Genomic DNA, 12,794 nt, shown 5'->3' with positions numbered 1-12,794 from the left:
CAATCACTGACTATCAAACATATTAAATGCAAGCCAAAATCTTCCAAAAGCTTATTTCTCAAAACATTTTGATTTTTAATAGTTGTATGAAACTTCTCTAGTACGTCATGGATTGATGACACTTGGACCTAGTGGATCTGGAAAAACAATGGTCATAACCATATTAATGAGAGCAATGACAGAATGTGGACAACCTCATAGAGAAATGCGAATGAATCCCAAAGCTATAACAGCTCCTCAGATGTTTGGAAAACTAGATGCTGCAACTAATGATTGGACAGATGGAATATTTTCTACACTGTGGAGGAAAACACTGAAAGCTAAAAAGGGTATGTAAATACTTTGTGTGGGGTGTCATAAAAATACCTCTTAAATGACATATTGAAAAAAGAATCTTGAATTTGCAGATGTGGTTAAGTCCTTTCTTGAAAACAACTATAGAGAACATAGCCAATGTTACAATTCACTTCTCAAGAAAGGGCAAGAGTTTAAAAAAATATTGTTTCAGTATTATATCTATATAAAAACTGTTTGTTTCCTTGCCACTCTAGTTCTATAATGCAGATGGAGGCTGCAGATGGAGACTTGAAGGCTGATAAAATACAGTGAAGATTTACTGATAGAATCATAGAATCATTATGGTTGGAAAAGACCTTAAAAAAAGGGAATTCCTCTAGGGAACCTTCCCAAAACGAGGTTCTTTTCTTAAAATGGACATGTTGAACTGTTTGGTTTTTGGTCTTTGATGTTGAAATGGGTTTACATAGCAAGGTTTTAGTAGCAGGGGATCTGCAGGGCTGACCTATATGAGAAGAAGCCAGGGACTCTACTGTGCTGGACGTGGCCAGTTTTATCTGGAAAAGAACCACCACAGGACGTGGCTGAGACTATCAGTGAAAATGGTGGTGTCTTTGTGGTAATATATTTAAGAAAGGGCAAAACACTGCTCAGGCTGTGAGGAAGAAAAAGAGAAACAATCCTTTGAGCGCCAAGGTCGGTGAAGGAGGGAGAGGAGGTACTCCAGACACCAGAGCAGATATTCCATGCAGCCCAATGGAGAGGACCATGCCAGAGAACACTGCAAGTGGATATGCTCTGAAGGAACTGCAGCCCATGGAGAACCCATGCTGGAGCAGGCTTACCCTGAAGGACCGCAGCCTGTGGAGAGGACTCATGCAGGAGCAAATTTTCTTGAAGAACAAGGATCCATGGCAAGGATCCGCATTGGAACAGGGAGAAAGTGTGAGGAGGAAGGAATGGCAGAGAGGAACTGTTATGAACTGATCATAACACTCATTATCTGTATCGCATATGCTGCACAGGGTGGTGGTGGAGGAAGGAAGAAGAGTTAGATGGGTTGGGAAGGAAGGAGTGAAGTTGAGCATGGACTAGAAAGGGGGTGGAGGAAAAGTTTTTTTTGTTTGTTTGTTTTTTGTCTTTCTCATAATCCAATTCTATATTAATTGGCAATAAATTAGAATTAGAATAGTTCAACTGAAAGGGACCTAGAAAGATTGAGTCCCACTGCCTGACCAATTCAGGGCTAAAAGAAGTTAAAATATTTTATTAAAGGTGCTTAAGCACCCTCACGGTAAAGAAACTTTTCCTAATGTCCAGTCTGAACCTCCCCTAGCACAGCTCTGTGCCGTTCCTAAACATCCTGTCATTAGTTCCCAGGGAGAAGAGACCGACACCTCTCTCTCCATTTCCCTTCCTCAGGAAGTTGTAAAGAGCAATGAGGTTGCCTCTGAGCCTTCTTTTTTTCAAATCAAAGTGTCCTCAGCCCTTCCTCATATGACCTATCTTCTGGCCCTTCTAACAGCTTCGTTGTCCTCCTCTAGATGCATTCAAGTATCTTATCATAGAATCATAGAATATCCCGAGTTGGAAGGTACCCATAAGGATCATCAAGTCCAACTCCTGGCACCGCACAGGTCTACCCAAAAGTTTAGACCATGTGACTAAGTACACAGTCCAATCACTTCTTAAATTCAGCAGGCTTGGTGCAGTGACTACTTCCCTGGGGAGCCTGTTCCAGTGTGCAACTACCCTTTCGGTGAAGAACCTCTTCCTGATGTCCAGCCTAAACTTCCCCTGCCTCAGCTTAACACCGTTCCCATGGGTCCTATCACTGGTGTTTACGGAGAATAGGTCACCTGCCTCTCCACTCCCCCTCGTGAGGAAGTTGTAGACTGCGTATCTTAATATCCTTTCTATAAATAGTAATTTTATAAATTAATTTTCCCCAAGTCAAGTCTATTTTTCATGATGGTAGTTGGCAAGTGATCTCTATCTTTACCTCAACCCATGAGCATTTTCGTCTTATTTTCTCACCCTGTCCTGTTGAGGAGGGAGAGTGAGAAAGTGGTTGGCTGGGTGTCCAGCAGCCAGAAAAGGCAAAATGTACATTATAAAGATATGAAAAAGCCCTCATTTGCTTCTTTCAAAAATGGCATCTTAACTGGGTGTTCAAGTAATATAGTAATGAGTATGTGTGGAGACAGCAGAATTTACAGTAAGCAAAATTTATACATTATTTAAGTTCTGAGGCATTTTCAATGTTCTTTAAGCATGAGGATACGAACCATGTATTTTTTTATTTTTTTATTTTTTTTTTCCAGGTGAAAATGTGTTTCTGATTTTAGATGGTCCTGTAGATGCAATCTGGATTGAGAATCTAAATTCAGTTTTGGATGATAACAAGACCCTCACTCTAGCAAATGGAGATCGAATTCCTATGTCCCCTACATGTAAGCTGTTATTTGAAGTCCACAACATTGAGAATGCCTCTCCAGCCACAGTTTCTCGAATGGGTATGGTCTATATCAGTTCCTCTGCCCTCAGCTGGAGACCGATATTGCAAGTAAGATTACCATTGCTGGCTACTCCTAACTTTACCTTGTTATATATTTATACAGAAGAATAATGTGGATGTTTTTCAGGCATGGCTGAAAAAACGTTCTCCTCAAGAAGCTGAAGTTTTACAAAGTTTGTATGATAGAATATTTGAACCAGCATATACGTATATGAAACTAAACCTTAATCCCAAAATGGAGCTTCTGGAATGTAACTACATTATGCAGGTAAAACAGATACTGTGTAAGTCTGTATGAATTGACATAGTAAGTGTGGAAAAATAGCAAAATGAACATTCGATATCAATAAAATTTCATTTGAAAAGATTGTTTCTGACATAGGAAACCACAACCTCAGTATTTCTTTCTTAGGGAATACAAGAGGAACTGTTAGGGGTGTGCAAAATAAACTTTTACTTCTCCTTATTGCTTTCTATATAGGCTAATCTTCTGTTGACTGGATTTTGCAAGCTTTAGAAGGTTTTCAGAAGTACGTGTTTTTTAAGCTTGTGGTCTCATTCCAATTCTTTAAATACCAAACATATTGCTGTAAGGGTCAGACCAACCTTACTGGTACTGTCAGCAGAGACAGCAAAGAATAATTCTAATTATCTTTTTATCCAGATGTAGTAGCTATGATCCTGTCAGTCAATGTTTCCAAGTTCAGCATAATAATTTTTGCTTCTCCCTTCCTATCAATTGCAGTTCTTCCTTGAGTGGGATCAAATCAGTGTTTTATTATTAATAAAAATTATTTGCTTGGTGGATATTGCAAGATTGCAAGTCCTATACTGCATGTCTCCAGCTGATTTGTTTATGAATCAGTTGTCATGTGCAGATTCTAAGTCTCCAGACTCTGCATTGGTCCATGTAATCTCAGCTTTATATTGACAGTCTCATTAAAAAAAAAAAAATCAGTAGCGACTTTGAATAAGAGAGTAGACAAGGTAATATTTTGGCTAACACTACAATTAATATTAAAGTACCCAATTAGAACCTAGTATCTCTTTACTGTCCATTAGGGATTTAGCTTCAGATGTTCAATAGTTGGAAGTATTTTGCTGCAAATTAATAGCCACAATTGATGCTGCAAAGATTAACTACGTGCAGTATCAAATGGAATTAAGTTATCTATGGAATTGAAGACCACAGGCAGAAACTATGTAATTCATTCATTTATGATGATAAAAAAAAAGTAGATGTGTTCTCCACAAATTTTCTACAAAGAGAGAATATTTTTTTCTTCTGCATTTTTTATCTGTGAGACCTTTGAATTCATGTAGTATTTTTTTCTTTTTTTAGTGTTGATTGCTTGCACTTCCCGAATAGGGAAATATTTCCCTGATTTAACCTGTATTGAATATTTCTTCCTGTGATGCAAATCTCTAGTTTCTGTCACAGGTGTGACAGTAAATAACCCACACTGGATCTCCATGCTGGTGCTTACCTAAGATCTAGTGAGATCAGACCTTTTACACTACTTGATAACTTTATACATTCAGACACTCACTTGCTTCCACCCTCCAGTATTATGTTCAATTCCTCTTCCCAGCAGGGATTTTGCTCTTGGTGTGGGAGGCTTCGGCAAAAAGTCTCATTAGTTCTGTGCTGAGCAGCCACTTGCAGCTACCAGGATCGGGCATTACTTGACAAAAGTCCCTTGGCATTATTCAGCTTTTTCTCTCTCATCTCTACAGGATCTTCCCCCACTTCCAAGTTCTTTCCTCCAACCATGATCTTAACATCCTTCTTTCTGCACTCCCTTTTTTCCAAGACTACTTCGTTTTGGGAACCCTTTTTCTTCCGTACCACCTCTTCTTCCCCAAATTTCAAGGTCCCACTTTTCCCATAAATGGTCTAAGAAGCACTGTACCTGATCGGCTTCCTGACTGGTGCATCTACCTCATGTCTTTTTACTAACTGCAGGATTCAGGATATTCCAATTTTGTTTAGCCCAGGTATTATCAAAAATTACACCCCAGATCAGTTGCAGGTAGCAGACTTGTACCCGAGAGTTCAGAAGTCAAGTTTTGAATGTTCACCCACTCAAACACATGTACCCGATTATCTGTTTTTTGTTAGCATTCACTGTTAACGGTGTTTTTCTTTTGTTTGCCCCAATCCTAAGGGTATAATTACCTTATAATAGTATTATGTAAAAGTGATTCCACTGTTGCCTTCCTTCTTGCAATTTCCACTGTCTTTGATTTTCTAACTATATATATATTCTACTGTTTATCCTAGATTTTTTTTTCTGCTGTTTTTTACTTTTATATTTGCGTTTTGACTGTTCACCTTCCTCTGACCCACCTCATTACATTGACAAACGAAATTTACCTTAGAAGATTCATGTAGTTTTTGTTTAGGGATATCCTGTCTTATAAGCCTATTGGAAAAGTCAATTAACTTGTAGCTAAGGATGGTCTGATTGATACGGTCTGCCTGAAGGAGCAAAGGTGTTCAGTGGAGTTCTTTACCAGAGATTTTCATGTAACTAAGCAGTCATAGCAGAAGACAGGCAGTTATTTACAGCTAAATAATTGATCACATGAAAGGAAATCAATGATTAAAGTAAAGGATCAGTTTTTACAAAGGAGAGATGTTACCACTGGTCCTGAGGTACCCGTGCAGGGATTAGTTCTGTTCAAAATGTCCATTAAAAACTTGGAAAAGTTGTAGGTGAAGAAGTTTACTGATGACACTAAATTATTGAGGGTGGTAAGGACAAAACAGCTAACCATGAAGAACTATAGACAGACTTTATGGGACTGAATAAATAGGTAATAAAATGGCAAATGAAATTCATGAAGGGGCTTGCACAGGATAAAACAAACTGTTCAGTGCCATATATAGCACACCAATGGAACATCTTGCCAAAGGGTGTTATGGATGGTAAAAGTTTATGTACGTTCAAGAGCAATCCTGATATTTTCATGGTAGAAAAATCTATAGAGGACTAATAAACCTAGAAAAAGTGTATTTGGTACAGAAAGACCTAAGTTGCACAGAGTACCAGCAGGAAGTACCACTGTCAGTACCACTGCAACCCAAGAAAGTACCACTAGGATGTATCATATTTTTTGTTTGTTTTTGGTCTTCGAAAAGAGTCCACTTGGTATTTTCATCTGATCTGTTACAACCATTTGTGGTATTTTTATGAGTCAGTTTATCTTTATCTGTTTTCTTTCTTAAAAAAAAATATATATATTGTTACAGAATACTGCTAAGAGCCAAAGCATCATGTAAAACTTTGCAATTGTGCTTATGTTTGAGGGGACAAACAGATTATGTTCAGATAAACTGGGACAAAGCCTGTATCTGCAATAATTAGATAACATATCAATCATCTCCCAAAGAAAAGTAGTGGCATTATTTTAACGTTATTAACTATAATTGATATTGGTTAATCATCTTTTTTAAACTGGGTTTTAAATTAATAAAAAGTATTCTAACTACTTATGTCTTTAGGCTGCATTTTATATATATAATGTGTATATATATGTATATGTATATATTACTACATTACTTCCTACTTCAGTATGAGATTGAGATCCAAAATAGCATAAAGAATACTAATTCCAGAAGCTGACTGAAAATCTGATTCTCTGTTAGAAAGAAATATTTTGAAGCAATGTATTTGACACTGATTTGTACTGAAAGGAAATATGAGTGATGTTCTGTAAGACAGTCAAAATAAACATCTGGTTTTGTGAGTGATGACATAGATAGCAAGTTACTAGATTTCTGGAATCCAGTTCCTTAAAAACAGAGGGAAGCAATCATAAAATTGGATATTTAGAAGTTTTTTGTTTGTTTGTGTGGTTTTTTTTGTTTGTTTTGTGTTTGTTTTTTTTTTTTTTTACACAAAATGGAAGTTAATGTGCTATATGCAATATTTGACTATAATTTAAATAAATAATTGGAAAGTAACTGAAAATTCTTCCACGCTTAAAAGAATTTTAATGCAAGAGATGCTTTGAGGAATTTTCAGAATTGAGGAGGCACATACATTATAATATTTAATTAAGGCCACCTAGTTTTGGAGTTCTGAATATCCCACTAGGTATTATAAATACCCTTAAAATGTTGTTCTGTTACTCTAGATCTTAAGTTACATTATCAGGTAGGCATAATTTAAAAGGATATTTGACTAGCAAAGTACTTAAGTAATTTTGAAAATTTTGTCCAGGTTTATATAAATATAAATAAATAAGTTAACAATAATGATTAATAATAAAAATTGATAATAATACATTAATAATTAATAACAAATAGATTAAATATTTTTAATCTATTTTCTTGATTTTGTAGTTCTGAATTTTATATTATTCTTTGGTAATCTGTATTTTCAATTTATAATTTAAAGTTTGAATACATATAAATGCATATAAATGTAAGTATGTATGTGTAAAAATAAAAAATGATTATATAATATTTTCTTAATGCATAATACTTTACAATATTTTCAGTCTATTAATCTTCTGGAGGGCTTGATTCCATCGAAGGAAGAAGGTGGTTTATCAACTATATCTCATCTGCATAAATTGTTCTCCTTTGGAATAATGTGGAGTTTAGGTGCCCTTTTGGAGTTGGACAGCAGAGATAAACTTGAAGCCTTCATTAGAGCTCATGATAACAAATTAGATTTGCCAGAAATCCCCCCTGGCACCAGTCAAACGATGTATGAATTTTATGTTACTGATTATGGTAAGAAAAAGCATTGGCAGTCTTTTTTTATACTGGCATTTTAAAACTGAATATAGCTCATTTGAAATTTAAAATTACTAATTTAGACCTAGTTCTTTGGTAATTGAAGCACAGATTTTGACAGTACAGTAGTAACACAGATTCTGTATGCATCAGCTTTGTCAAGGTGAGATGTTAGATACCAAGAATTGGTAGTATTGGTGGTTCATTGGTAGTATTTTCTTCCTTTGTTTCTAGTTTCATTTGCACATATTTTTTTTCTCTATTAACTATCGTTAAACAGTCTACAATTTTTAGGTAATTTATGCTTAGGCTGTTCTAGCCTAAATTATTTTTATGTTTATACTTAATTTCCTCACAGCTAGAATTTTTTGATAAATATATAATCTGATTTAAATTCTACTTCATAATCATTGTTTATCCATGTATGATGATCAGCAATAAATCTTAAATTTTATGACTTCAAATAGTGTCATATTTTCCAGAAATAATTTATAGTTTAAATTACACACACAACAAAATTTACAAAGAATTTATTGTTCTTTCGTAGTATTTTCTCACATTAATGCATCTATTTCTCATTTATCCAAATCTAGATTATTTTGCAAGCAATGTTGATTTAGTGTAATCACACACAATCCATATTTTCACATTCTATACCTTTTCATCAATAAAGTAAGAACATGTTTCCAAGTAAACATTATTTTGGCCTTTTTATTTAGGAAGCTATCTATAAATTTTAGTAGTACATATATATTTAGTTGGATTCTTTTTTTTTTTTTGTACTAACAAAATGTTGACTCTAGGAATTTATTTTTTTTTATTTATTTCTTTTGTCATTTCAGGTGACTGGGAACACTGGAGTAAAAATGTTCAGGAATATGTTTATCCAACAGATAGTGTCCCAGACTACGCATCTATTCTGGTTCCAAATGTTGACAATGTCAGAACACAGTTTTTGATAAACACAATTGCAAAGCAACACAAAGTAAGTGCAGGATTACTTATTTAAGTGTATATAAATAGAAACTTACTTATAAAGTAATTGGAGTTGCAATCATTGTTCATATTCTCTGTCTCTAGTATTGCTTGCCAGCTGCATCATTATTACTCTATTTTTGTTTCCTTGACGTGAATTCTCTATACTTATTTCTGTTCTGAGGAAAAAAAAAAAAAAACCAACATGTTAAATATCCACTTAATAAGGCATTTTTTTCTCATAAAAGTTTAACTCCAACAATGCATCATTTTTCTTGGAGGAAGACATAAAACCTTTTCCCTAGTTGTTACACCATATTCCTCTTTCCAGTTTATGCTTTCTTGAATAGAGAAATAAGGAAAATAGACTTCACAAGTCAGCTTATGATAAACATGAAATTACTAACCTTTACTGTATTTTTTTCCTCTCAGTCAGAAAACTGTAGTTAATACCAGTAGCCATGACTACAGAAAAGGAGACTTCTTATACAGATTTTACCAATTAGGTCCAATCATGGGCCACAGACCACATCAAACAATAGTTATTTAAACATATATAGGCCTATTTGCCCAGTGGAAAATCTGGAAAAAACAAACCAACCATCACCACCACCAAAAACATTTGCATTAGCACAATGCTATTAACAGCCCTAGCAACCTGCCATGGAAACATGCCAATCTGTGAGGTACAAGTCAGTATACTCTCATCTCAATATCTGGAACCAATATTAGAAATACATCAAGTGTATGAGCCAGTGCTGGAATTTGGCTTTTCTGTGAAATTCTGGGATTTGGACACAAAACATTTTACTTGGGTTTGATGAAACTGTTCCAGAGGCCATAATTTGGCTGTCCCTTTGATGTATCAGACTATAAAAACACACAAAATCTTGATATTTAGAAACATGGTAAATCTCTGAAGGTCAATGCCTCAGAAGATATTTGTGGTGGTTTTACCCTACAAGGCAGCTGAGCTCCACCATAACTGCTCTCTCACTCCCTCTCCTCAAAGGAAAAGAGGGAGAAAATACGATGAAAAGGGCTCAAGGGTTGAGATAAGGACAGGGAGATCACTCGCCTATTATTGTCATTGGCAAAACAGACTCAGCATAGGAAGATTAATATAGTTCATTGCCTTTCACTAGAAGACAGGGCAGTAAGAACTAAAATCAAACTAAAAACACCTTCCCCCCACCCATCCTCGTCCACCTCCTCCCCCTGAGCAGCACAGGGGAATGGGGAATGGGGGCTGCGGTCAGTCCCTGGCTCTTCATCTCCACTACTCCTTCACGGTCAGTCTGACCCTGCTGCACGTGGGGTCCCTCCCACAGGATGCCGTCCTTCCCAAACTGAGCCTGCGGGGGCTGCCCACAGGCAGCAGCTCTTCAAGAACTGCTCCCACACGGCTCCGTACCACGGGGTCCATCCATCAGGAGCAAACTGCTCCAGCACGGGTCCCCCACAGGTGGCAGCTCCCCCCAGACTCCCTGCTCTTGTGTGGGCTTCTCTCCACGGGCTGCAGTTCCAGCCCGGGGCCTGCTCCTGCAGGGGCTCTCCATGGGCCGCAGCCTCCTCCAGGCCACATCCACCTGCTCCACCGGGGGCTCCTCCACGGGCTGCAGCATGGAGATCTGCTCCATGTGGGACCCATGGGCTGCAGGGGGACAGCCTGCTCCACCAGGGGCCTCTCCACAGGCCGCAGGGGAACTGCTGCTCCAGCACCTGGAGCACCTCCTGCCCACTTTCTCCACTGACCTTTCTGTTTTCAGGGTTGTTTCTCACTCCTCTCTTCCAGCTGCTGTTGTGAAGCAGTTTTTTTTCCCCTTTCTTAAATTTGCTCTCCCAGAGGTACAACCAACATCACTTACTGGCTCAGAACTGGCCAGCAGCAGGTCCCTTTTGGAGCCGACTGGAGCTGACTCTGATCTGACCTCTAGAATATCTGTTTTAAAATATCTCTTTTAGCAATTGTGTAATTGGTTTCAGGACAATACCAGGAAGAAAGAATTGTCCTTCCATCACAAGCACGTCACCAAAGATTACATTCAAATTAGACGTTCGAGACTACTTTCCATCATAAAAAAGTCTTCCCAGGGTCATACACTGCAAGAGATTGCTGCAGACTGCTGTAGTGCGTGTGTTAGAAAGTAGAAGGCGTCAAGCAACGGAGAAAAAAAAAAAGGAAAAAGAAAAAAAAAACAAAAAAAAAACACAAGTAAACCCTCTAGTACATTCTCACTTTAATCCTTCCTATTTTGACTCAATAGCTAATTTGTGTTGGAGAGTTGAAATGGGATGAAAATACATACTGTGTAACTGCATATGGAGACCCAGAAAAACTATCAGAATAATATATCCTTTAAAATTAGGCACAGAAAGTATCCCTTTCTCTAAAATAATTCTGTTATGCATACTTAGTTAATAGTTTTGATACTACTTGCACTATTTAAATGTCTATTGCAGGCAGTTTTGCTCATAGGAGAACAGGGGACTGCAAAGACAGTCATGATCAAGGCATACTTGAAGAAGTATGATCCAGAAGAGCATTTGTCAAAATGTCTAAACTTTTCATCTGCCACAGAACCATTTATGTTTCAGGTAAAAATATAACTTTTAAACAAATCTTGTTTATTATGTCCTTGCTAAATATTTAAATGTACTTAATTCTGATGATAAAATAAGTGATGTAGAAATAAAGTTTAAAGGAACTTTTTTTCCTCTAAGTCCCTTAAAAACTTCAGAAAATTCTATAAAAATATTTTTTTTCAGAGCAGAATAAAATATGTTAACTCATATAGATGCATGATTACTGAGTGCTTTTTCTTTATGTAATTCTAAGAATCCATTTTTTAATATTCTTCATTTATTTTTTTGCTGAAAATTTTTCATTTCTCTTTAGACTAATGATTTTTTTTTGTTTATAATTCATCATTTTTTTCCTGATTCAGTAGTTTATAATCATATATATATATAGTTTAATAATAATAATAAAAAAAACAGATTTCAAATACTAGATCATCTTATTTCTCCTCAGTTCAGGAGTGACTAGTACAACGATCTAATCTTTAAGGGTCCTCTAGCACTGCAACTTTATAAGATTTCCCTTTCCCAAAAGAACGGCAAAAAATCCATATAAATAGACACAAATACTACAGATAGCTTTTCAAGTGGTAGAAAGGATGATTTATACCACAGCACTCTGATTCAATACTGTTTTGCTAGGATGTGATCCTGTAAGTTTAGTTGGCTTCATTACCTCTTGAAAGCAATGATTTCATGGTGAGAATGCTCTGGTAGGAGAGTAATCATCGGGGAAGATTTCTTAATTGAAAAGTCTGCTCATGAAGCAGGTTTTACAAATTCCATCCCCAAATCCAGTATTTGTTTTTAAGAAGCTAATTCAAAATGGTATTAAAAAAATGGTGAGAAATCATAACTTCAATCACACTCTCCCTCTCTTTTTTTTCCTTTTTTTTTTTTTTTTTTAAATTCCAAACTCATAGAACACCTGCTGGGCTTTTCTGTTATGTGTAAGATGTCTGGCCATGGTGTATATATTAAACTATGAAGCAGAATAAGGCAGGCATCCTTTCATGCACGCAAGATTAATTGAACAGTCAGTATCTTTGTCTCAGTGTCCTCCACTTAGTATATTATGGGTCCCTAGAACATTACTGTCCTGAAAAACAAAATCCAGACTTCCTCCTGTCTGGTACAGAGACACTATGAAAGGAACTTACTGTGCCTCGTCTCTGCTACAGTCCTGTGATACCTCTGAAGATATGCTTTTTGTTTTCAGCTAGCTAGTTCAGTACATAGTTCACTCTACTGATTTCCAAGAGAGAAATGTAACTGGGGGAAAAAAACAAAAAACAAAACAAAACAAACAAAAAAACAGTTGAAATACTTCCAAACGGTTGAAAGAGCTGCATTCAAGATAGTTTTTGAAGTTTGAGTTGTCATTCTGAGGGTATTTGAAAGACAGGTTGATTTTAGATGTGATAGCTGTGAAACAAAATTTTTATTTTCTAATATAATCATTTTCTGTTTCTTAGCAGTTTCACTTTAATTAAATGTCTCCAAAATGACGTATTAATGCTAAGAATGTTCTATATGCATTTATCATAGAACATTGAGTTAAATATTTTCCATGGTGAAAGCCATTGGATAAAACTTGTATCTGTTTTCTGTTTGCGATATTTCCAAAAATGTTATTAATACTTCTATCTTTATCACAGTATATGCCATATTCCT

General features: G+C 36.2%; 1 protein-coding gene across 1 annotated transcript in view; it reads left to right on the top strand.

Moving 5' to 3' along the window:
- DNAH8 (dynein axonemal heavy chain 8) overlaps nucleotides 1-12,794 on the top strand; it is a 134,197-nt gene that overhangs the window by 69,784 nt on the left and 51,619 nt on the right. Inside the window, exons 49-54 of the mRNA XM_080585613.1 lie at nucleotides 83-329; nucleotides 2,622-2,863; nucleotides 2,943-3,083; nucleotides 7,325-7,562; nucleotides 8,408-8,550; nucleotides 11,004-11,138. Of these exons, the coding sequence (XP_080441739.1) occupies nucleotides 83-329; nucleotides 2,622-2,863; nucleotides 2,943-3,083; nucleotides 7,325-7,562; nucleotides 8,408-8,550; nucleotides 11,004-11,138 (1,146 nt within the window). The remainder of the gene's footprint in view (nucleotides 1-82; nucleotides 330-2,621; nucleotides 2,864-2,942; nucleotides 3,084-7,324; nucleotides 7,563-8,407; nucleotides 8,551-11,003; nucleotides 11,139-12,794) is intronic.

The sequence above is a fragment of the Anser brachyrhynchus genome (genome assembly GCF_964034855.1).
Source record: "Anser brachyrhynchus genome assembly, chromosome: 3".
Taxonomy (NCBI): domain Eukaryota; kingdom Metazoa; phylum Chordata; class Aves; order Anseriformes; family Anatidae; genus Anser; species Anser brachyrhynchus.
Note: the sequence above shows the minus strand (reverse complement) of the source record. Positions and strands in the feature narration are given on the sequence as shown.